The sequence below is a fragment of the Callorhinus ursinus genome, unplaced genomic scaffold (assembly GCF_003265705.2).
Source record: "Callorhinus ursinus isolate GAN/ISIS: 27379988/994484 unplaced genomic scaffold, GSC_fseal_2.0 scaffold12, whole genome shotgun sequence".
In the NCBI taxonomy this organism is placed as follows: domain Eukaryota; kingdom Metazoa; phylum Chordata; class Mammalia; order Carnivora; family Otariidae; genus Callorhinus; species Callorhinus ursinus.
The window spans coordinates 48,733,300-48,759,465 of NW_027397074.1; the positions used below are offsets into that span (position 1 = coordinate 48,733,300).

Below are 26,166 nucleotides of genomic sequence, written 5' to 3' on the forward strand. Positions count from 1 at the left end.
TCGTCACTGCCAACCTACTGAAAGAATGGCCTTCACTCAATGTCTCACATATTTCTCACCTTCCATGCTTTTATCCCCACCCCATGAAACTATTCCTACCAGGGCCCTCACTGACTCCTGGTTGCCTAACCCAGTGGCCTGTTTCCAGATCTTACTCCTCTTGGCCATTGGTTGTACTTAAATCCATGGGATGCTCACTCCTCCTTGAAACTTCTTCAGGTCATCGAACCATCTGATGCTCATTGTCATCTTAGAATTCACTTTATCTGGACTTGACTTTATAACCATCTATAAATGATTCATTCAGATAAATAGGTTTTGAGCATCTCCTCTTGACCAGAGCTGGTGAAAGATGGTGAACAAGACCTGCCCTCTCTGGAGCGTGGAGAGGTGGATGGAGTGAGGGATCAATCAGATAAGAACAGAGTTGCAGGCTGTGACAAGGGCCACTCAGGAACACCATGAGGATGTCAAGTAGCAACCTCGTCTAGCTTGGGCATCTCAGAAGCTCCCCTGAGAAAGCTATTGGCCTGCATATTGAAGGAGGGGTAGGTTCTAACCAGGAGAAGGGGGTGGAAGGAACAGCATGTGTCATATTAGGCACTGTTTTGTAGGGCGGAGAACACGGACCTAGCTTTGTCACTTATTACCTGTGTGATATTAAAAAAAAAAAAAAGAACACAATATCTGCTTGACCTCTTTGGGTCTTAGTTCTTTCTCCTGTTATAAATTTTGCTTATATATGCAACACACCTGGTACTGAGTAGGTACTGAGGGAATGTTGTTGCCTAACCCCACTTCTTCCACTTTTGAGGCTCTGAGTGTTCTGGGGCCTTCAAAGCAATATTCTCAGGGATATTGCTTCTAGGAAATAGGCCTCACATTTCATCTCTCTGGGGCTTTTATTTGGATGCTGTCATTTGAACAGAGGGAGGGAAGCTACGAGAAGGTGGTTGGCCCATGGTGTTTATGGTTTGGGTTTGGGGAATGTCTGGTCCCTGCACCTCTTTTCCGTAATTTGAGAATGGCCACGTACCATCGCCCACTGATGGGAGTGGGGTGGGCCCCAGGGAAGGATGCTTCTCTTAGGTCTGGTGACTGAGTTTTCCCTGTACAGTCAAGCTGCATAGAGTACGGAGTGCAAAAACCCCATCCTAGGGCAGCGATTGGATGTGAATACTGGTTTATTGTGGAGCCAAAGGCACGGCAGATGCTTGATGAAAGGCACCCAGCATCTGAAAAAGTTCACCACCGCACTGAGTCCTCTGAGGGCGGGTCCACCACTGCCGCCCTTTTATTAACACACGTAGTGGAGGGTTTGTGGACTTGGCAGCCCTCCACTGCCTAATGTGAAAAAGGCCTCTGGAAAGATTGGCCCCTTTGAAGCGGCTGGGCTGGTGGTGGCTGCCGCGTATGGCCAGGGTGTGGCCTCCAGATGCTGATGCCTTCACTTTCATGGATTTTCCTCACTGCCCCTCATGACCACTCCCAGTGCCTGCCTCTCAGCCAGCAGCCGTGGTCTAGACACGCATGCCTGTCCTGGCACGCTGGGCCACGAATGGCAAGATTTCACAGGGGACTGCTGGGGCTGGAAGTCCCCGGGGGTGCCGCCCTCAAATGAGGGAAAGAACAAAGCACCACTTATGCACCCTTCTCATGTTGAGCTTCGGCTGGGCAAAGAGAGGAGACCCTGCTCTCTGCCTGGCTTCCACCTCTTAGCCTTCATGCCCCTGTATGGATTAATTTCTCTCTCCTCCTTAACAACTGGGCAGTCTGTTTTCTCACTTACTTTTCATGAGAACCCCATGAGAGATGACACAAGGAAGGAGCCTCCTTAGTTGTGCCGCCTGTGCCCTGCTGCCCTCCTCAGTCTCACCCTGCCTTCCCCATGACACTGTGCAAGTCGCAAGCTGAAGGCAGGCCTTTCTTTCCTTCTGGATTCCCCACTGAGCCCAACCTGTTGTTTCGCATACAGCAAACACTCAGTGATATTTGTCGTGTTGAATGGAACAGTTGCAAAGGTGATGTGTATCTATGTTGGGGTAGAAATATAATGAGGTGGGCTTGCCACAAAGAAGAGATATTGAAGATTTTCTCAGTAAAGGTACCCCTCTCATTTCTGGAAGGTCTTTCCAAGTGTGAATATCACCTAGTTTTTAGAGCTCGTTGAGCACTGGACAAGTCCATTTAGACATAGAGTCCTAGAATACTAGTACAGTAATGATTCTGCCATTTTACTAATTAGGAAGCAGTAACATGACTGGCACCTTTGGCTCTCATTATGTTACCACCTCCGATATGGTACCTCCTGCTTAGGTGAAGGGTCTGGTAGTCTTTTGTACTTCATATTCTTTGCAAAAACAAAGTAGGTCAAGCTGGATAACAGTACATAGGTAAAATGAGATTTTTCGAAAACCAAAAAAGCGTAGGCTTTTTCCCACTGATGCCCCACCTCACCTGCCCTCTTGCAGGGAGTGCCTCAGATCATCTACCCTCTGTGGCAGGTGCCCGGGGGGCTCTTAGATTATGCGGGGATATAGTCCACCAACCAGCCTCACCGTTGTTTTACAGTGAACGTGACGGTGATGAATTGAACATGTTTAAGAGAAAAGTGATTGATTTTCTGACAAGCAGCCGTTTTTAAGTTCTGCTTTATCAGCCAGCCTGCCCCCCCCCCAAAAGTGGAGTAAGGAGCAAATGCTGGGTTAAGAATTGAGGTTACTTGGCACTCTAACTCGCGGCCACTAGAGGGGGGTAGTGACCAGGCTTCCCCTTTCCCTGGCTGGCTTGTGAGACATCTTTGCCCAAACTGAAATAATGACTTCTCCCTCGGAGAGTGACAACCCAGCAAATGTTTGCTAATCATGGCCAGCTTTTCCCCTCCGTGGAGCCAGTGTTGCATACTCAAGCAAAGATATCTCATTTTTCCCAAGAGGAGTATTTTCTAACCATGTTAGGGGTTGTGGAGTCTCTGGATTTGTCCTCCTTGAAGTTGTAGCCTCTGGGCCTGGGGCAAATAGCAGGATGGTGCACACACCTTCCCCCACCCTAAGGCACAAAAAAACTTAACTATGAGCCTGGGGATTATAGTGTCCACATATGGTCTGATAGATGCCTTTGTCAAGGGAGAAAATATTTTAGGTTCCAGAACATGCATGATGGTTGTTTGGTCTCTGCTCAGAGCAAGTGCTAAGGACTCCTGTTAAAATTAGCATCTATGGAAAATCATAAGCATTTCTATCTTTAGAGGAGGTCTCTGTGCCTCCTATGTTATTCCACAAAACAATCTCTAGCTTTAGAAGGGTGTCCAAGGCTGAGGACCATTTCTGGAACTCCTATGCCACGCTAGCTTCTGCCATGCAGGTAATGCCATTTGCCTCCTGGGGAATTTAACCCTGGAGGGTTAAAGCAATCAGTATTGTTCAGTATCTGGAGAAGGTATGTTAGGTAAAAGTGTAGAGTCCCTTAGGTTTTAAGTTGGAAGTACATACATACAAGTAAGCAAATGTATACATGACAGGAATAGAGTGCAGGCGATCAGAAAAGAGGTTCATTGTGAATAATTCTCAAAATGGTTTGGTAGGCTCTTCCCTGTTACTTTGGTAGTTGGATTTTTATTCCTGTCGAGGCAGAGAGAGAGCAGTTACAGGGGGAAGGACACCGGCCGTTAGAAGCTGAAGAACACACAAGGCTGACGGTGGAGCTGGGGAATATCACTGAAGTGTCATCAAGGGCACGGGCTCGCTGACTGATTCCGGGTGGCTCCACGTGTCACCCCTGTGAGTTCAGGTTGGAGATGATGAGGATTTGGATCCCTAGAAGAAAGAAATGTCTTCACAAGAGGACCTGCCAGGCTGCTGTGTGAGGAAACGAAGTCTTCGGCAACAGGTTGTGTGACCATTTGTCAGGGACTCTGTTTTGGCCCCTTTTTTTAATAATGGAGGTGGGACCACATGACCATCAAATCTGAGATCTGGTGATTTGGAGACTCAACACTTCTCCTTTTGCCTGAAATTTCCTTTTCCTCATTCTGGAATGAAGCAAAATTCTACACATCCTTCAAGACCCAGCTCCCGTGTCTTTCCTACTGTGTGAAGCCTTCTGGACTTAGTCCTCCGAATCCCATTTGCACTAACTTCCTGCCCATAACAGCCTTTGCTCTGTCATTTGGAGTTTGAAGGTGTGTCCATCTCTGTTCATGTCTGTGCCTCCCTCTGTGCCACAAACAAAAAGGGCCCAATGAATTCATTCTTAACACGTAGGAGTGGGCCAAAGGTCTAATGTCTGTGTGTCTGTGGGGGTGGGGATCAGATGAGTCTGGGTTGCAGGTGAGTGCAGTATCCACAACCAGAGAAACAGCTAGACTCCCAGATTGTCCTGCCCCATCTCCTTAGATCGAGTTTGTGAAATAAGTAAGCTCATCCAGAAATACCTGGCCTTGCGGTGCTGTCCTGGGAACTTAGGCAACCACAGAGCCAACATTTAAGCCAAGATTTGATATCAAATATTCTCACTAATATTGAAGCCACTGTGGTGCCAAACTGTGGCTGGCTCAGGAAGGATCTGGAGGGAGCAGCCTGGACTCCCTACTGGCTGGCTCTGCAGGTTTTCACACCCCCACCCCCTTCCATTAACAACTCAGTAAAGCAAACTCCGGTTTCCCATTATTGAATCTTTTGTCCCTGTTTTTTATGCCAATATGCTGGGATTTTTTGTGAATTGGTGAGGGTGCCCATGTAGTATTGAGAAGAGCAGAGGTAGCCACTACTGAGTTAGGCATGAAGTTATTAGGTATAATGTGACATGGCTATGCCTTCTTATGGCTACTACCTGTAGTTACTTCTCTGCAGTTCAGGTTAGGGAAGTCAGGGCAGAATTTCAAGGATTAAAGTGTACGTGAATTTCTTAATAGTCTCTTAGTAGTTAAACACACTTCTGCCCGCCCAGCTGGGACTGTCTCCTGAATCCTCTCCCTTCCCCCTTCCGCACGGACGCCCAGACACTAACAAGCCTGAGACGCTTTCACTTGCTTCTGTGAACTTCTAGATACACGGGGCAAGGAAAGCCACCTGAACCCAACGTTTTCTAGTCCTCTTCTGGATTAGCAACATGTTCCTGTTGCTCTCAGGAAAGCTGGCTTCCAAACAGAACAGCACAGTCCGGCCAAAGACCCTTCCTGGTGGCGGAGGGGAAAAGCCAAGCTCTGGCCCTGGCCCCCGGATGGGGCAGGCTGCTGTTCCTCCGGGCCTGCCCTTCTGTTCTCCCAGAAGCCGTGTGGAGAGCTCCTGATGGTTAGCATATCTGTCTTTCAAAACTCCGTTTGGGTGGCAAACGCATGAACACTTACCTCTCTGACAAGGGTGGCCTGCATGCCAGAAAAAGCAGAGCGAAAACCACTTGGTATGCTGTTGCTAGGAAGCAGAGAGATGTTTGATGTTTTGATTTTAGCAGCCTTTGGAGGCTTGCCTTTTTAATAACGTGAGGAGCTATAGGTTGTTCTTACAATATTGAATATGTGCTTTTCTGAAGAATGTGTTATTAAAGCAGAGCACTCCGATCAGATCCTTTGTTCTGCCATTCATTAAATTAAAAAGAAAATCCCCTAGGATACAGGAGAGGGGTGCAAGAAGTTCAAAATGAAGATGAAAGGTTCCTATGGAAGCAGCATAGTTCAGAGGTTGCTGTGGTGAGCCACCCCGAGGCGGGGGATGGGGGGCAGGCTGTGTTAGCCACTGGCCGGGGAGGAGGGGCAAAGACAGAATTCACACTCTTCAGACATCGGGGTCGAACTGTGACTCCATGGAAGCTGGTCAAAAGTCATCAGGCCATTCTCATTCACTCTTTTGATGATTCACCATATTTACTGAGCTGTGTATTCAAGGGACTGTGCTTGGCTGGATGAACAAGTTCCCCCCTCTCAAACCGACAAAGAGGTAATTAGGATTCAGAGGGTCTGTGCCAGGATAAAGATGTAGAAGGGATAGGACCCAGAAGGAAGGGGCTGACTTTTCCTGGGCCAGTCAGGTAGCATTGTGGAAGAGTTTGAACTGAGTCCTTATTAAAGGATAGACGTCAGATTCTTCAGCGGAAAAAGACAAGGAAACAGTCAAAGCAGGAACGGCAAGGTGGAAGGAAGCCTGGGGTAATGAGCCATTCCCTATGACTGGGTAAGAGAATGTGAGTGGGGAAGAAAAAGGGATGATTTAGACCGCTAGCGACTGTGAATTTGAACTTTCTCTGTAAGTGCCCAGTATGAGCCAGAGTGAGCCTGATCTTGATCTCCCAACATCTGTAAATCTCTCTGGGGAGAAGAGGAATGGTTTCCTAACACAGATGGAGCTGCACTCTTGGTACCACCATCCAGTAGGACTTTCTGCAGGGATGGAACTTGTATAAATCAGCACTGTCCGGTATGGTGGCCCCTAACCACAGTGGCCATGGAACACCTGAAATGTGGCTAGTGTGACAAAGGAACTGAATTTAAAATTGTATTTAATTGTAATGAATTTAAATTTCCATTTAAACAGTTCCGTGTAGCTAGTGGCTTCTTTCTAGAGCCTTTGCAGGAGGTAGCGGTTGTAACCTAATGGAGGGGAGAAGCTGATGGGGGCTCCTCTGCGGATAAATCGTGATAAGTTGGGTTTCAGGGAGGGAGCTGACCCCAGGTGGGTTCCCATACCAGTACAGTGCTGCACGCAGTGAGGAGAGGCCTTCGAAGAGTCTTACTGAGACTTGACACCCGTACAAGAAATGATTAGAGAAGGGGGCAGCTGGTGTGTGACAAAGGGCTGCCTAGCAGGGCACCAGCCTGGGAGGAGCCTGCGGGAGCTCTTGGCATCCTCTCTCTACATCACTGCGGTGCACGGCTGTGTGAGCCCCAAGGAGCAGGAATCCTGCCTGCACCTCTCTGCTGTCAGGCAAGTTGCCAGGAGCAGGGCAGAGAAATCAGAACATCATTTCTAGATACATTCGTCAGCTCCTGTGACAGAAGGCATGCTTCAAAGGGCTCCATAGGCAGGTGATGATTCTGCATTACCTGTAGAGCTTTCCTGGGAAAGCTCTATTATAATGCAGCCTGTGTTTTCCCACTGGAGCAATGGGTGCCTGTGTTTCTTGAGCAGGAACTCAACATCGAACAGAACGTGACTGTGACAGAATCATGCCATGAAAACAGAGAAACCAAAGCCAGAAATCTAACTACTAAAAGTGATTAACATTCTCCTATATATTCTATAAAACGAATATAAATGTGCAGTATCAGTGCATACTGACTAAGGAAAGAACAACACTCTTCCATTACCACATAAAAATTCAACTCCACTGTCATAAGTTAGATTTTTCTCATACTGAACTATTAAGTGTGAAAACACAAATTGAACACTTGAATCACAATAGCTTCACCCCTCCCTGAAATTTGAAGTGCATTTGAGGATGCTTTTACTCTTCTCTTAATAAGCTCCTTTTTCTTAATAAATCCCTACCACCAGACACGTGCCCAATTATCCCATTATCCATTCCAACCATTTGGATGTCAAATCCGTAGCATCAGTTGACCAATGAGGTGGGAGTCTGAGGATAACACCCAGTGAATAGAATCAAAGCCTGTGGTCAGGAGGCCTCTGATACACAGACTGGGAAACTTTAGCTGGAGAAATATTTAATAACCTAAGACCTACGAATGGATGTTTTAATTTCCTCTCATTCTTTACGCTTTATTTTTCTCACTCTAGTCCCTACATTCTGACTGAAATACTAATATGTCTCATGTTACTCTTTGTGTCAATTTAAAAAGACACCGATTTTATCTTTTTAGAAAAATGATATGTGTTTATTGTAAAAAATACAGATATGGAGTAAATAAGAGCCACAATTCTACCACCTCGCGCTGACTGCTGTGAACATTTGGGCATATCTGTTTTCAGTTATTTTTGTCTTCTTATGTGCGACCACACGGTACTGAAACAGCTTTGCTTTTTTCAATCAATCCTGCTGGAATGTTTCCTCATATTTTAAAAAACATGTCTGCAGGGTATAAAGGTCACCTAGATGTATTTAACTAGCTCCTGTTACAGGCAATTCAGGTTATCCCCCTGCTCTCTTTTTCATTTTAAATAGCATTATGATGAAAACCCCTGTGTACAGAGTCTCTGTCCACATGCATTACTATTTTCTTGGGTGTGAAATTTCCCTGCCGAAGGAGGGAGCTTCCTTAGGGCTGTTTATTAGTATTGCCAAATTGCTCCCTAGAAAGATCTTCTAATGCAGTTGTTATTAATATGGGGATGGAGATGAGAAAGACCTGACTCACAGTCCTGGTTTTGCAGTTCCACATCCGAAGTCAGCCATGTGGCCTTGAGCAAGCTAACACCTCCAAGCTCCAGTTTCCCCAAAAGTGGGCCGGTCATAAGACATGCCTCAGACCCCGTCGCTGTGTGGGCTAAATGAGATAGTCCCCATACAAGCCGACGGTAGCAAAATGCCCGACGTAAGAGCTAAGAGTTGTTCACTCTGCCAGCTGAGTAGGGACCCTCTCTTTCTCCATTCTCTCAGAAACCTGGGGTATGATCTGGTGTAAAAAAGCATCAACTTGACAAGTGGAAAAAAAAGACATCTTGTAGTTTTAACTTCTGTGACAAAACACATTTCCCAAGCCTTTAATATATGTGAAATATTCCCTGCCAAGGGTGGCTTTGACAATTGTTTTTTCTTCTGGTGGTGTTGTTCTTCATGAGTGCCAAGTAATAGAGTTAGCTCAAGTCTTCCTTTGTTTTAAAGGGCAGATCCACTGCGGACTGTGTGTGTGCCCTGCGTGGCCTGTTGTGGAGATGGAGGGCAGATGTGGGGTGGTTGTTAAATGTGGGCTTCCACATTAAATATGGGCTTACCACATTTTCTTTCGACAGTCTCGGTGAATTGGATTTAGCTGTCCCTAGTTTATTTTAAATCGTATAAATAGCTTCCTAAGACAACCAGTAGAAAGAAAGAAAAAAGAAGGAAAAAGTTCACTAACAATTCTTTCACCCAAACCAATTAAATTCTGTTTACTGTCCACACAGTTTTACGGAGTCGATGTAGTTTTTCTTTCAGATCAGAGGATGTGTTTCCTCACGCGGAGACCACCTCGTTCCCACACGAGGACCATCATTTCATTGGGCCCACTCGGTCCCACTACATCCCTATTGCATCGGTGGGACCCGTGCCCAAGAGACCAGCACCGCACGGGCCAGGGAAGTCCCCAGGGAGTGAAGCCAGGGGCAGGATGAGAGGTTAGCTCTAGCAGCCGAAGCCTCGCTGTGAAGTCTGAGCTGAGCGGGAGGGTGATGGGTGTGGGTTGGTCTGAAACGAAAATGAAAACAGCAAAGGCAGTGGTGTTGAGGAGTGTTGGTCCTCAGATGTTTAGAGGCCGTTTTAAGAACAGGCTTTAGTTGGCTTTTCTCGGAAGCCTGGAGGCTCTGCAAGAATTTAAAGACACAGCACTGTGTCTGGTGCAGGAAAGGGTTTGCAAGTGAGCATGATTTCACAGGGTTTCTGTAATGCAAGTGGGAAGAGGTATTGAGAAATACAGTCTTGGGACACCTGGGTGGCTTAGTCAGTTAAGTCAGTTAGACCTTCGTCTTGACTTCAGCTCAGGTCATGATCTCAGGGTCTTGGGATCGAGCCCCGCGTTGGGCTCAGCACGGACTCTGCTTGTCCCTCTCCCTCTGTTCCTCCCCATCCCTCTCTCCCTCTCTCTCTCTCCCTCTATCTCTGAAATAAATAAAATCTTAGAAAAAAAAGGAAATACAGTCTTTATTATTTCAGAGAGAGAGAGAGATCTGTTTTTCTGTCCTGTATCAGTCATCAAATAATTTTCTGTCTTAAGTATCAGTCATCAGATAATTTCTCACTTGATGACATGGAAGAGGCTTGTCAGGTTTCAGTACAGTTGCTCTTTTGCCCCTGTTAGTTCATATTTCCAAGGCTGTGTTCTTGAGGGTTGGGCTGTAGTAACTTTGCAGGTACATGGTGAGTCTACTGATTCTTTAATATGGTTTCGGCACCTAATTCTTGTTCCAAGTAGGCAGTGCACCAGCCTTTACACAGAGCTAGCGGGCCACTCTCTGTAATCTGATGTGTACACACGTCCCACACCAAGAGAAAATGCTGGTGTATTCACATTGGATTATCACATCCTGGTCACTTTTCAAGATCATCTGTGCTGTTTGTAATCTTGAATATTATTATTATTATTATTATTATTATTATTTGTTTTTGCTTTCAGCCTGGAATTAGATTCTATAAGGAAGAGGTTTCACTGAACAAGAGTATGAAAAGAAAATTAAGGGTAGTTTAATGTTCTTAATCTTGAGGGTCTCTTGCGTAAATGTCAAATCCAAACTGGGAGGGAGTGAACTTGCTGGAAGGTGAAGATGAAGATGGTTCTATGGCATAAAAGGAAGAGCCTGAGTGTGGGAGGATGTAATTTAATTCACTCTTTTGCCACTTTTTAATGGGACTTTGGGCCCATCTATTCATTTGTAAAATGGCCTCTTTATTTATAAAATAGGGACTCTGTTTTGTCCTATGTAGCACTCAGTGACAGACACAAGCACTTTGTAAATGGTAATAGGACATACCAACGTAAGTTCATTACTGTGTCCTGGAGGTTAATGTGCTTGAAAATTTGTTAGTTTACATTTGAGTCCGTTTCAGTTCTTCTGATGTCCTGGCCCATCATTTCCATATTTAAACTTAAGCTTTGAAGACCTTGGCTCAATCTTCTTTATCTTTCAGTCTAATGAGGAGTTGAAAGTTTTGCTTTATTTGGAATTTATCACCCCATATTCTAAAGAATGAGGTTCAGTGTTTCTCAAAAAACTTAAAATTCCAAGTGACTGCAAAAGTGAATCTTAATTGTACGTCTTCAGAAAGCCCTGGGATTTTATTTTATTTATCTATCTATCTATCTATCTATCTATCTATCTATCCATCTATCTATTTATTTATGTTAGTCATCATAGAGTACATCATTAGTTTTTGATGTAGTGTTCCGTGATTCATTGTTTGCCTATAACACCCAGTGCTCCATGCATTATGTGCCCTCCCTAATACCCTTCACCAGGCTAACCCATCCCCTCACCCCCCTACCCTCTAAAACCCGCAGATTGTTTCCCAGAGTCCATAGTCTCTCATAGTTCATCCTGGGATTTTATACTTTCATCAAGTTGGTCACTATTTTGGTTATATTGAAGTAGAAACTATGATTCTTAGAGCTATTCACAAAATGACAGCACTTTGATGGTGACGATAGCCTAGGAGCTGCCTTTCCAACATGGTAACCTCTAGGTATATTGATTATTTGCATTTAAGTTAATTAAAATTAAATCAAATAAAAAATTTGGTTCCTCACACACACTAGATGCATTCTAAGTGTTCAATAGCCAGATATGGGTGGTAGAACTACTTTGGACAGTGGAGATTGTAGAACATTTCCATCATTGCAGAAAGTTCTCTTGGACAGTCCTGCTCTAGAAGAAAAGAAACCTAATATCACGTTGTTCAGAGATACCCAGTAAGGCTTCATGCAGAACTTTTATGCCATTTTTAGATTTCCGATCTAAAATAGCAATCTTTAATGGCCAGTCAAGGTTTGACATCCACCCACCCACCCCTTTCTGCAAGTCATATTTAGGGTGTGTGATAATTTGATATTTTTACATGTTCATTTCTTTCTGTTGGGTTCCTTAGGTCCTGCGTGACAGACATGTGTGAATGTCCAGTCCATAAAAACTGTTACTGCGAGTCATTCCTGGCATATACCCGGGCCTGCCAGAGAGAGGGCATCAGTGTCCACTGGGAGCCTCAGCAGAACTGTGCAGGTGAGAAATTCCCAGTGTATCCATCCATCAGAAGTTCCCTACAGCTCCCAAAATAGCAATGGAAGAGACTTGCTGATGTGGGCCACATCCCCCCTTGGCCAAAGGGAAATTCCATCAGTAGTCCAACTAGATTGCAACTTGATAAAATACAAGGGCTTCCCACTAGGCAGGATAGAAAGCACTTAAGAAAAATGCTTTGTGAGAAGCACATTTGAACAATTTAAGGATTTCCACTGTTGCAAAATCCTCCCAACCTCAAGCTACCAGCTGGATGTACTTAGCACGTGGACAGTCACAGCTGGGGCTTAGGTTATGTGTGGAGCAAAGAAGATTCATGATGATTACAGTCATTTAAGGTCTTCAGGATAAGTGTGATTTTTTTTGAAAGAGAAGGATTGTTAAACCCTAGGAGAATGTTCTTTTGCCTCTGAGAGAGATTTCTATATTCCTTGTTAGAGCTCTTTGATCTCCGGCAAGTTAATTGGCTTATTTGAAATCTGGAAAATGGACTTCTTTGTTCATTCGAGAACTATTTCTTACCCAGTGGCTAAGTGCTGGGCATTGTGTTGAGCACAGCGGGTTCTCTGGTGACTCTAAGAGTAGAAGCCCTTGTCATTGAGGTGCCCACAGTCCAAAAGGAGAACCAGACAAAAACCGTAACTCTACAACAAATACTTGCTAAGTATGTTAAGTGGGATGAAGGAAGCAAATAAGGCAGAGCAATAGAAAGCAAATGGAGAGGGAGTGGGTGGCTCCTTAGGTGGTGACAAGGGAAAGCTTCTCTGAGGCTGTGACATTTCAGCTGAGTCTTGAAGGATCGAAGGGAGTCAGGGCAAGCATTCTCTGCAGAAGAAATGTATTTGATGGCCACAAAGTAGGACTAAGATAGCATGCTCTTGAACTGGAAGGGAGCCAGTGTGGCTCAAGCACGGTGGGCAAGGGGAAGAGGGGCATAAAATGAGGGTGGAGGAGAAGCAAGAGCTGGATCATGCAGGGATTTTCAGGTCTTGGGAAGGTGGGTAGCCTTTATTCTAAGAAGAGTGGGAGTCACTGGTGGGCTTTAAGCAAGCCTCTTTCTGCTTTCCAAAGATCACCCTGTGTCCAGGCTACCGTGGGGGGGAATAGATGGGCTGGGGCAAGATTGAAAGCAGGTAACCAGGCAGCAGGAGGCTGCTACAGTAGTGGTGGTGAACCATGGTGGCTTGGATTACGGGGAGAGAAGAAGAGAGATTCCCGCTCTGGTTTGGAATTTTACAATAATATCTACTAAACAGAGTGATAAGCATCCGTGATATATATATATATATATATATATATATATATATATATATATATATATGAAACATCTGGAAGAGTGTCCAACTCATAGAAGCAGCTGCTGCTATTTAGATTTGAAGATGAGATGACAGAATATTTGTCACTTACTTCAAGTGTTGGCCAACATTTTTCTGAAAAGGGGCAGATTTGCCTGGAATGAAGAGACTGGAGTTGTTACTAATTCTATGCCAATCCTAATAACCATAGCTCTCCTATTAGAAAAGAAGGCAATTCGTGGCACTACTAACTCTAGAATGCCTATATTGGTGGAGGATGCAAGTGGTCATCTGGTTGGAAGGAGGGTCAAGAAGAATTGCATTGAAGCTGTGTTTTCAGTGCAAGGCCATCTTGTTGTTTTTTTTTTTAAGATTTTATTCATTTATTTGACAGAGAGAGACACAAGGGAGAGAGGGAACACAGCAGGGGGAGTGGAAGAGGGAGAAGCAGGCTTTCCCGCTGAGCAGGGAGCCCGATGCGGGGCTCGATTCCAGGACCCTGGGATCATGACCTGAGCCGGAAGGCAGACGCTTAACGACTGAGCCACCCAGGCGCCCCCTGTCTTGTTTGAGCAGTGGGTCTCAATCTGTCTGGACACTGGAGTCACTAGGGAGTTTAAAAAATAAACCAGAAACCTGTGCCTGGGCCCCATGCCCAAATAGCCTGCTTTAACTGGCCTTCTGTAGCTTTTAAAACCTCTCAGGTGAGGGGCACCTGGGTGGGGCAGTTGGTTAAGTGTCTGACTCTTGGTTTTGGCTCAGGTGGTGATCTCAGGGTCCTGGAATTGAGCCCCACATCAGGCTCCATGCTCAGTGTGGAGTCTGCTTGAGATTCTCTTTTCCTTCTACCCCACCCCCCCCATGTGCTCTCTCTCTCTCAAATAAATAAAATCTTAAAACAAAATAAATCAAAACAAAACAAAACAAAACAAAACAAAACCTTCTCAGGTGATTCTGACCTGCAGCCAGAGTTGAAACCACTAAATTAAATGATGTACTATAAGGTGGCTAACATAACAAAATAATAATTAAAAAGAAAAAGAAACCACTGAGTTAATTTTTATGCCTATTTGGGTGGCTTTGAGGGGGTAGGATGCCAGGTATTTTGGGTTTACTAAAACTTCTCCAAGCTGCCCCTTGACAAAGTTACTAGTCTGTGTTCTTGAAAAGCACCAAGCCCTTTTACGTTCTTCTGACTTTCCTTTTGGAATTTGCTCTCTCCTCTGCAAACCCAAGTCCGATCTTTGTATCTGAGTTCACTTTCCACAGCAAGAGTGCCTCTCTGTCAATGCCACCCTTCTCAAAGGAGTATTGATTGATAAAAATAACTCATAGTAATGCCGGCAGGCTGGACCAGAGGACCCAGAGGGGATCCTGCAAGACCAACCGAGAAGGTCCTTGGCTTCACACAGGATGGAAAGCAAACATGAGCCAGGAGGAAGTGAGAGCAGAGTTTATTGAAGGTATATATAGAGAAGATACAGACAGAGCGTCTGGGAGACTCAGAAAGGGAATGGAGGATGAGTCTCAACTTTATGTGGGGTCTGGAGTCTTTACTGACAATTGTGGTCTGGTGCACATGTCTTCTCAGGCATATAGGAACTGGTCAGAACAAGGGCAGGGTCTAGGTGTTCATCATGAGTCACTTATTCCCTGGAACCAGGGTTGTCTTGGCATCCTTGAGATGTCTAGCGCTAGTGGTCTGGAATATGCACATGATGACTTCGCCCCATAATTCCTTAGATATTACCTATTGTGCTGGAAGACTCCAAAGAAATAGTTAACTCCTCATCCCTTACAAGGAGGACTTACATTAAGACATGTGTAGGGTGGGAGGTGCAGGTCCTAGCAAGAATAGAAGCAGGAAAGGAGGCAAAAAGTAGATTGTTATGAAGTCCTTCAGTTTCCCTATCGCAATAATAAGGTGTGGCTGAGGCTTCTAAAAAATAAGAGGAAATGGCTTACCTCTCACCTAACGCATCAGTGTGGGGTGGGTAGCATAATAAAGGTGATGTTTTTGAGGGACCAGCCCTTTCAGTTCATCTTGAATACTCCTGGTTCCCTTTCTCGCCTTTGAGTCCTCTTTCCCTTGAATCTACCAGAAAATGAGTAAGATATATGGAGGCAAGCCCGATGCTTCCATCCTCTGTGATTTAGAACTCTGCAGAACCTTATAAACTTTATTAGCTGTGGTGGTGCTATGGTAAGGCTTATATTAGATACAGAGTCTAGGAACACTCTCTTCCTGGCCTGGAGCTCTATGTAGCACCATCTGGGTGCGCACACTGCATTTGAGGACTACACGTTTCCCCCAGGATCCCGATTTCAGGGACCGAATCTTAGGAGCTAAAAGTACTTTTCTGATGGACAAGGAATATGGCTCTTGAAAGGTTCCATTTTCCACTTAAAATTAATGGAGCCATCTGAGTGAAGTATAACTCTGCAGTTGCAGGGAACCCTTACACACACACACACACACACACACACACACACACACACACTAAGCTTTCACATATTGGCAGCTGGTACATGAAAAATAAATTTACAGAGACATGCAGCATCTTTCAGTAGATCTAGTTCCAATTGATCAGAAATACTGAAGACCATAAGGATACTCTTTCCTTGTTTTTAGCTCCCAGATCTTTTGACTTATGACAGCACTTAAGGCCACTTAATACAGAGAAGAGAAATTTTCCAGAATAAAGAGCTTGGAAGTTGAACAGATAAGAAGCCAGCCAGGCAAGAAACCCTGAAATGAGCAAATGACATTTGCAAGGCTGAACTGGATTTTAATGCTATCATGACTACCAGCAGGAAGTGTATGTGTGGCTGAAAGGACCGAGGGCGCTGAGGCTTAGCATGTGAATTACCGAATACAATACACTTGGCAGTGGGCCATCATGAAGGTCTATAATAAAAGTTTAATAATGACCCTTTATATTAATATTCACCATTTTCTAAGCACTTCTTTTGCCCCAAGGACTATACTAGTACTTTTATGACATTTTATCTTAAATCTGCATTATAATCTATGTGGTAACATTCTATTACCCACATTTTACTGGTAAGGACATTGAGGTTTAGAATATTTAAGTGATTGGCTGCAAGTCATAGAGCTCAAAATGAGTAAGTTGGGAATGAAACCCAGGTCAATTTGCCTTACAGCCTCTGTTGTTCATCATTATGAAAACAGAGCTGCAAGAGCATTGGAAAAATATATTTGAGTATGAATATATATTTATTTGCATATTTACATAAGCATCAATGAATTTATTCAAGCATTTGTTATGTAGATCTCTCCAATTTCTATTCATTTGTGTTTTGTCACTAATGGTTGTTACTTGCTAACTTTGCTCTGATCTTGCTCCTGCATCTCACTTCACCATCCTTAACGGTTTTTTGGCCACCTCCCTGTGCCTGATGCTAATTGTCACTGCACTTTCAGTAATACATCTTATAAGTGGGAAAGGTGCTGGGATATTCAAAGTGGCGTGTATCTTTCTGTAGCACATCATTTAGTCCGCTGGGTTCTGTGAGCCTTTTCCTCTGTTTTTTTTTTTTTTCCCCTACAAATTCCAGGTGATCCTAGCCCGTTTGCTGTAGCAACTGCTTTCATTATACACAGTGAGCTTTTCCTTGGCCAGTTACTGGATGCCTCCTGTAACAGTTTAGGAGATAAAGTCAGTATGGTGATCTTCAACACCCAGTAGGGGGACATGGAGACAGCTGAGTTCCAGAGGGCACAGAGCCATGCTTATTGAATTTATTAATAAAGCCAACACCTAGCGCTTTTATGGGTTACCACATAAAGTAACACATAATACTGCTTGTATGCATTACGCAGTGGCTGCTTGTGTGCCCCCTTGAGAATAAATGCATGCCAACCCTAATCACTTTAGTAGTTTGCTGGTTTTTAAAAAAATTAATTTAACCAGATGAATCCTTTTTTAAATGTATACGTACATATTGATCACATTTAGGCTTTAAAAAACTACCTTTTGCCTGTTATATTTTAGAAATAACTTCGAATTCACAGAAGGGTCAAACAGGGTCCGAGTCAGTATTCACTTTCTAGGATCATATAAAAGTTGATGATCAGTTTGAAGGCAAACCTAATCATGTCATCGCCCAGCTAAGACCCTTCCAAGATTCCCCTTTGCCAAGACTTAGAGCCCCTGCCTACTTGTCTACCTTTGTCTCCCCGTCTCTCCCTCCTCAGATTCTGTGCTCCCACCTACCAAATTGAGACCCTTGTTCCCTGATTGAGCCAGGCAGTTATTTGTTGCCCACATCCTGCCCTTGCCTTCTCTCTTCCTGGACAACTCTTCCCACCACAGTCTGTCTGACCGTTGCTACTCACCTCTTAAGACCTAAGTGGGCTCTGTTCTCTGAGGTCCTCCTTGACGCTGACCTACTCTCAATGATCAAGTTTTAGAGTATAGGTGAGGTTCAGTGGTGTGAGGTCTGGAGCCAACGAACAAGAAAGAATTCTTAAGACGTCTCTGGTGCAAAAAGGTGATTTTATTTAAGCCCGGGGACAGGACCCGTGGGCAGAAAGAGCCGCTGCACTGTGGTCTTGAGGAGTGGCTGATTATATACGCAGGAGTTAGGGAGGTGAGGACAAAGGGGGTGCTCGGAAGGACTGTCGTATGCCAAAGAAGACTCTCAGGATACTGGAGACCTGGTTATTGTCAAGCCAAGGCTGTTTTCTCCTCTAAGGAGACACTAACGGGAAGACAGTTGGGAGTTCCCTGGAGGAATGTTCCATTCCTCCTATCACACGTCCTTGTCAATGGGCTTCAGGTTTAGAAGAAATTCACTTTTATTTACATTTCCTTCTGCCTCAGCTTCCCTCAGTTTTATGGAGGGGAGGGTGATGTTAGGGCTTCAGGAAACTGCGTTACGGGTCTCTGGAAGTTAGGTTATTGACAAGAAATCTTCTTCTTTGTAAATCACTAGGACATTTGTAAACTGAGGGAGATTGCTGTCCTATAGGACTGTGATCTCTATCAGTTAACCATTTGTTTTTCCTTTAGGGCAGCCAGGAGTGCCTGAGGAATGTCACATATATCCCATGGGGGCGGAGGGTGTAGGGTGTCAGCTTCCGCTTTGTCCTCAGCTAGCCTTCTGCTCCCTCATCATCAACATGGACTTGATGTCTCCTTCTTACTCCTCCACGGTACTTTGCTTTCATGATCTAATATGGTACTTCTTTGCATTTTATTAATCTGTTTACATGTCACCTTCACCTCTTTGGTTGTATGCCCAGACTCCTGTAACTGGAGATCAGAGATGGTATCTTATTCACATTTGATTCCCTGGCCTAAGAGAATGCCCACCACATGGCAGATATGTGGGAGAGGTTTATTAATTTGAACTGAAATGCAAGTGGTATTTGTTCCATGAGAAAAGTTCCCCCCCCCTTTTTTCTAGTAGTTCTTCATTCTCTACATTCTACTTTCTAGCCGTAGATTGTGAAGGAAATAATCAGTGTTCAGTTAGTCAAAGGTGAAGTGTCACAGCAGAGCATCAGTAAGTGAAGTGGTAGAGCTAGAAGGAAGAATTGAAAGGTCAGAGAGAAGAGGAGACATGAGAGAGCTCATGTAGAGCATGTGGGGAAAGGAGACAATAACAGGTGAGGAAGAGGAAATTCTACGAGTTTTCATCCTACAAATGATCTTGCAAGATTTAAAGGGAAGCAAATTATCTGGAGGGTAAAGTGAGTTCAAAGAGGCTTTCTGGAAGCAGCTGAGTGGAAAATGAACTCCAGGCCAGCCAAATGTAATCCACACTGGGAAATGAGATGATGGATTGAGCATCATTGAGATTAAATCATCATCCAACAAGCACTAACATTTATTAAGCTGTTCCTCTGTGCTTGGCCCTGTGCCAGAACCTTGGGTCATGGTAGATAAGGACTCTGCCCACAGGATCAGGGCCTCAGCAGTTCACCCTCTTCAACCAGGGGTGCTTGTCATTGGTAACTATGACAGGCACCCCTGGAACTCTTAAAAGAGTCCCGCTGTAGACTCAGAGCAAAAATCTTTAGGGAATGGGGCTGAGGAATAACACCTTTTAAAAGATCCTCAGGGGACTCTTGTAAGCATCTCTGATTAAGAACTACAGCTGCACTAGAACTGGGGATTAAAACAAATAAACAAATAACTGTAACATGAAAAGTGCTCTGGGGTACAGAGGGAGGAAGGATATTCTGGGGGAGATCCAGGAAGCTACCTGGAGGAGGTGCCGCTTGAATTAAGACTTGGAAAATGATGAGATTGGGAAGAGAATCAGAACTAGAAATTAGAGACGACACCGTAGTAGCTGATAGAAAGAGAGAGAGAGAGAGAGAGAGAGAGAGAGAGAGAAGACAAGACAATGTAAGGGGAAGAAGAGAGTAGGCAAAGAAGCCCAGGGGAGAAGGTGTTCTCAAGGTGTTAGAAACTGGGGAGTTCAGTGTCATAACACAAAGTGCACAATAAAGCCAAAAAATTTGTGGAGAGGTTATGGGAGGATGGGGCCAACCAGTGTATCAGTAGATATAGTCACTACTGAAAATTTTGGTGGTAACTGCTTCAGTAAAGTGGTAGGTGAGAAAGGTCACTAATGTTGATTAATTGCAGAGGAATTGAATAAAATGACTGTAAACTCTTTTATGAGATTTAGAGGTAAAAGGAAAAAGAAAATAAGTCTGATATGTTAAGGAATCTTTTTTTGTCAAAGATTAGCATTGATCTGAAAATGTTTGTAATATTTAGAAGATGGAGCCAACAGAGAAGAAGATAAATGTGCAGTGAGAAGGACAACTAATAGAGCAAGCTCCTGGAGGAGATGGGTCAGAAACCAGAGTGGCAAGTCAAGGATGGGTGCAGATGTGGCAGAGAGGTGGTAGGGAGATGAGTTAAGGATGCTTGTGTAGATGACCTAAATCCATCAGTAAGGGAGTGTGGGCGGTCTGAGACTGCAGAAGAGCGCCAGTAGAGTTTTAGGTGGAAGATGTTGGGAAGCTCCCAACATGTTTGGGAGCTTCCATTGTGCACTTACTTCCACTTTGGACATAGTTGCTTTCTCATTTGCTAAAAAGGCATGAGTCTCTGCAGTGATTGAAGCATAAATGTGAGGGTTGTATATAGGATAAGTTCTCAATTCTGACTGCATGGGAAAATTACCTGGGTTAGGGTTTTTTTTTTTTTGCAGGGTGGGAGGGGAATGTCAGGCATCAGGAAGCTCCCTGATGATACTAATTTTCAGTTTTGAACACCATTGGTCTGTGGAAACACAACAACACAGGGATATAGTTATTGTATATGAATATGCTGTTCCGCTAGGATGTTTCCAAATTATTAGACATAAACAAATATAGGGTATTCTGTTAGCCACTAAAAGAGAAAAAAACTTTGATGGGATCTGTCAAAAGCCAAAAGATTATCAGAAAAGCAAGTAAGATTTAAAGGAAGAGTTATGTTGTTCCGCCGACTCACTCATCCATATACCAATGCATTCAATCACTCAGTAGTCCTCTGACTACCTACTACATGTTAAACAGCGCACTATTGCTGAAAATAGAGAAACAAAATAGCCTTTCCCTCTAGTGGCCTAGATTTAGTTGGAGAGAGAGAGAAGACAAGGAAACCTATGACTATAATTGCATGTTGCAAACGCAGGAATGGAGGGGGGCAGCAGGTGCTCTGAGCATACAGTCAAGGGACAGCTCATCCAGGTAAGAGAGATGGGAGAAAAAGTTGGGAAGTGTCTAGAACAGGGGCAGATGGGGTGGATGGTAGTTAACACTCATCAAGCTAGATAATGGCACTAGATCAAGGCAGAGGGTGGGTCTCAGGCTTGGCTTGCCTAGAGGAGGTTCCAGGTAGCCTAAAGAATAAAGTTAAATTATGAAAAGCTGAAGCAACTTAATAAAGTTACATGGTAGCGGTAAGGTTAGGGAATGTAGAATTAACGAGTAGTAGTAATTTTTTACTTATCTACTGTATCACTTGGGATCCAGCCAGAAAACAAATGGCACACTCACATTTACTAATTGAGGTGAGTTTAATAGATGGACTTCTTGAAAAGGAATAAATAGGGTATAGGAAAATAACAAAGAAAAGCCCAGTGCCCTGGAAATGAACTGTTTTTACTCACAATATTTTGACACCAAATGTGTGTGGGTTTTTCTCATACTAACCAATTCTCCCAATGTTCCAGAGACCAACTGGGTGCCCTACAATTCAGTTCAATTCTGACACTAACTACACCGAGTTAGCATCGGATTCCACCGGCTTAAGGACTCAGTGTCACAAGACTGCCCTCACTTTAGATGCTAGTTGCAAGTATTAGGTCCCTCGGTTACCCTCACTTCTGTCTGTTTTGGCTGCAAAGTAGGGGGAAATTTTGGAAATCCTCCTTTCCTTTCAGACTTAACAGCTAGAATGTCTCACAAAACTCTGGAAAACACTTTATTTACTATTACTGGTTTATTGTAAAGGATACAAATGAACAGAAAAAGAGGTACATACAACAAGGCACAGAAGGGTCCTGACACAGGAGTTTCGGTCCCAGTGGAGGAAGGACACCACCCTCCCAGTACCTTGATATGTTCCTCAGCTCTGAAGTTTTCTGAACCTTGTTGTTAGTCATTTAAGAGTCTTTATGGAGTTTCATTATGCAGGCATAATTGATGAAATCATTGGCCACTGGTGATGAACTCAATAGCCACCCCCTCCTCCCCTTCCTGGAGATTGGGTGGTGGGGCTGAAAGTTGCAACCCTCTAATTATGCCTTGGTCTTTCTGGCGACCAGCCTGCAATCTTGAAGCTGTGTGGGCTCCCCTAGCCACCAGTCATGTCATTAGCATACCAAAGACACTTATTACTCCACAGACTTTCGGAGCTGTGTGCCAGGAACTAGGGACAAAGACTAAATATTTATTTCTTATTATATCATACCCTAGCTCATAACAGAGAGGCTGTTATCATTCCCAGGCCTAAACAGTCAAGGGAAGGGTTGGCTATCAGATCTCGGGACAGAGAGAGCTCTTATTAGCTTATTATAAGTTAGATATGGTCAAACATGAGTGTTCCATGGTAACTCTAAATATCTAATTTGAAAGATTGAGCATAAGGTGCACTTGCTTGAAAATCAGTTCAATTTTTCAGTTTTATAATTATGTAATTCTTTACGAGGTATTAATTTGCAAACTGCATAAACTGTAGTAGAGGTGTTTCAATGGATCATCTTCCATTGTTATTAATTTTCTTTGGAGTGATGTCAGATGAAGGTTAGATTGTTAGTAGTGTTCTTGGAAAGTCCCTCTTCTACATTCCTACATGTGTCAACATTCCTATTCATGAGAATGAGGGGGGACCTCTTTGGCTGTCACTGGAAATAATTCAGATAGGAAAGTTTATATGTCATAAAACTTCCAGAATGTTTGCAGTATTTTTTCTGACAAATCTATTCATGAATTTTCAGGAACTGTCAGAATATTGTCAGAATCATTTTAGCTCTAAGTAAACAAAGATAGCAAATGGGTTGTGATTTGGCTAGATCATCATTTTTATATTCTCTGGCCAACCAGCCACACACTTCCGTCTCCCCAGGTTACACATCTCATTTTTCCTTACTTGGTTTTTATCCCACTCTTGCTCCAGTTTGCCTCAAATTGATCACTATGATTAAAATATGTCACGTATCCTTGGCAGGGTTTTTTTTTTTTTCTGTATGTGTAATTCTGTGTGTTTGAATATTGATGTAGTTGCATAAAATAAAAGCTCATCACAACTTGAGATTTAAGCACTATTTGGAGCTGAATTTTCACACTATTCTCAATAACCAAATAACCTCGTAGACTTCCTGGTAGTTTCACTAATGGATAGTTTGTCTTTTTGGGAATAAAAAGCTCTCCATTTTATTTTATTTTGAAGTTCGCTAGCCCAGCAGGTGGACCTCTGATGTTGTTTTTTCAGGTGCCAGTGATTCCCAAGGTGTTTGAGGAAGGTCGGAGGTTGGTTGTTCCTTTGTTAAAATGCAAAAGTGAATCTGTGCTGTGAAAGGGCTGGGGCAGCGGGTGACATGAGCGTGCAGAATTGGCATTGGGCTGAGGTTGAACTGACGTGGCCATGTTGGCACGTCTCATCCGTGTCCCCTTTTTTTTTCAGCCACCCAGTGTAAGCACGGGGCTGTGTATGATACCTGCGGCCCAGGATGTCCCAAGACCTGTGACAACTGGAATGAGATCGGTCCATGCAATAAGCCGTGCATTGCAGGCTGCCACTGTCCAGCGAACTTGGTCCTTCACAAGGGAAGGTGCATCAAGCCAGTCCTTTGTCCTCAGCGGTGACCTTTGTTCTGCTCCTAAGACTTTGAAACTTGGTGTCCTTGACACTGAAGTGGAAGAGCCAATGAAGGACTGTAGTATTTGTGTGCTGATTCTTCACACACACACACACACACACACACACACACACACAGAGTATATATGTGTACATATATAGATAGATATATTCAGAAACATTTCATCATTTATATAAACTATAGGTGGATTATTATATGTATATTTTTTGCTATAAGACATGTATTATTTCTAGGATCCTAACCTGTAAGCCATTGGATACATTGTATAAATAAACCAGGTGTTTGTAATTTAATAAGGCAGCATGCAGACATATTGGATGGCTTTAACATCACATACATTTGTCATTTTTAAGAAGTTTTCTAAGAAACCTAAATTGCCTGCCTGCATTAATTTGAGCTTTGAATCAAGCCTTGCAGTTGAGTGGAAAATGTGTTTCTCTGGAGAAGGGCAAAATTATCTAGGGGCATTTCATGCTTCCAAGGAGAGGAATGTGTGCCTGAGAGAGATGGCTGGTGATTGGTGACAGGCCCTAATGGTGCATGGAAAGCAAGGGATAGGTTGTTAGACTTTATTGGGTCGTAGACCGATATTATTTCCAAAACCGATTGGCTAGTTGCCAAGAAATATATATTTGTCAGTCGAGCATAACCAAAGAATTGAATGGTTTCTCGCCATCTTTGCATATTCCTTGAGTCACCTAATTATACATGTGTGTATGATGGATGTGTCCATTTATATGTCACAGTGAGATTAAAGAATGGTTGGGTGACATGTTAGTTTTATGGAGCATGAGCAGATATTTGGAGAAACTTTTGCACAACATGTGAGAAAGAAGCCATTTCTTTGAATCTTAGAGCAATTTAGGGTGGGCAAATATAATGAGTGATGTAAGCCATTTACATTGTGTGACTATTCTATGTGTAAAATGAAAATCATTAATTATTTCTAGAGGATTCCTAGCCCAGTGCTATTTGGTGACTATTAGTATGTCATAATTATTATGCAGGAAAGCCTTTACTGACCAGTTGATTTAACATCAGGCCAAACAAATCTGGTCTCTGTACTTGCTCTAATTTACTGGTAGTTTACTACTGGTCATCATGTGAGCTTCCTGACTTTTGTTTTCAGTTGAATAAGTGAAAATGTCAACAAGACAAAACCCACTGATGTCTAAAAATACTATGTTCTACAGTGTAGTAAATAAAGGGCTTAATACTTAAAACAAGGCATTTTCTCTTGCAAGGTGTGCTGTGTTATACTTCATAAATAAGCCATATTGACTTTGGGCTCATCAATTTTATAACAGCTTTATTTAGGTATATTTTATATAACCTACAATACTTAATTTTTATAGAGTACTATTAATAGACAAGAGCAAATCCCCAAATTTTTAACAATCAGCATATTGCCATTGCCTGTTACAACATTTATGTTCCCTTTACCTATATTCATCGCAGCTTAAGTATTAATTTGGATTCTTTACTGGGACATCTTTAGTTGTTTGAGTAAACTGATTAAAGCACAGGGTATAATATTGACTGGCTGGGGCACCAGAGAATGTAGTTGTTATTGTTTCCCATGGGTCCTAAATATCTTAATATCTGGAATGCGAGGTAGCCCGGTCATTGCTTTAGCACTGAACTTGGAAAGAGAGCTTTTTAGGGGACTTGGGTTCCAAATATAGTTGTGACCTTGTCCACACTGTTTAAGTATTTGGAGCCACACTTTTGCTCATCTGTAACACAAAGAGGCTGGGTAGCCTACGGGTAAGGTTAAGAATCAGGAAAACAAGACGCCCTGCCTCTGGTGAGATTACTTGCACAGAAGTCTGGGACACTTGGAGTTTGCAAAACTCTTATATTTATAATCTCATGTATTTCCAAATGAAAGGAGGGTTAGGGCAAATCAGTAGACCTCTCCTGATAGGTTCCTTTTTAGATTATCTTTAATTCTTTTAGATTATTTTTAAATTCCTTTCCAGTTCACTCTAGGTTTTCTCTCTATGAAAGAGGGACGCAGAAAAAATTGTGGTTGGTTATTTACTGCTCATGATTCATCCAAGGAGTGAGTGACTCTACCCGGTAATGCTTAATAGCCTCTATCCCAGCATTTTTAATCGTGTCTGACCATGGTGAATGAGATGAAGACTCTTCCTCATGGACCAACTCTGGCAATTTGGGTGGCTTGATTACAAGTTTGTGTGATGTCCTTTGTCCATGGCTAGTTTAAAGTTTGTACACTTTTTTCATTCCTAATCCTAGAAGAAAGAGAAGGCAGAAAGGGCAGAGGGTTATTCAGGCCTACTAATCCAAGCAGGCAGCTCCCTGATGGGGGAGTATGGGGAAATGAGCCAAACGGTCTGTTTGCCATGTTCTGGTTTTGGCCATGGGCTGTAGATGAGCAATGATTTTATCAAATGATTGATCATAATGGAGATCAACAAGATGCTTTGATGGTAGTGGCCTCATCTTATTCACATGGGATATTTTCAATGGGTTCTCAAGGCCAAACTCCTGCAGAGTTAGAGAATTCGAAATGAAAATGTTATATTTCACTCTTTAATATATATAACCCAGGCTAGCAATTCATGTTGGCACCATGGTATATATACAATTAAAAAATGTGTTAATATCACTCTATC

At 43.3% G+C, this 26,166-nt stretch overlaps 1 protein-coding gene across 4 annotated transcripts in view; it reads left to right on the plus strand.

Moving 5' to 3' along the window:
- Positions 1-24,750, plus strand: part of BMPER (BMP binding endothelial regulator) — a 238,997-nt gene extending 214,247 nt beyond the window's left edge. For all 4 annotated transcript variants that reach the window (XM_073899048.1, XM_073899049.1, XM_025873316.2 and 1 more), the window contains 2 exons: positions 11,728-11,858; positions 23,329-24,750. In XM_073899048.1, coding sequence (XP_073755149.1) covers positions 11,728-11,858; positions 23,329-23,510 — 313 coding nt within the window. In that variant the 3' untranslated portion in view covers positions 23,511-24,750. The remainder of the gene's footprint in view (positions 1-11,727; positions 11,859-23,328) is intronic.
- Positions 24,751-26,166: the final 1,416 nt, after the last annotated feature.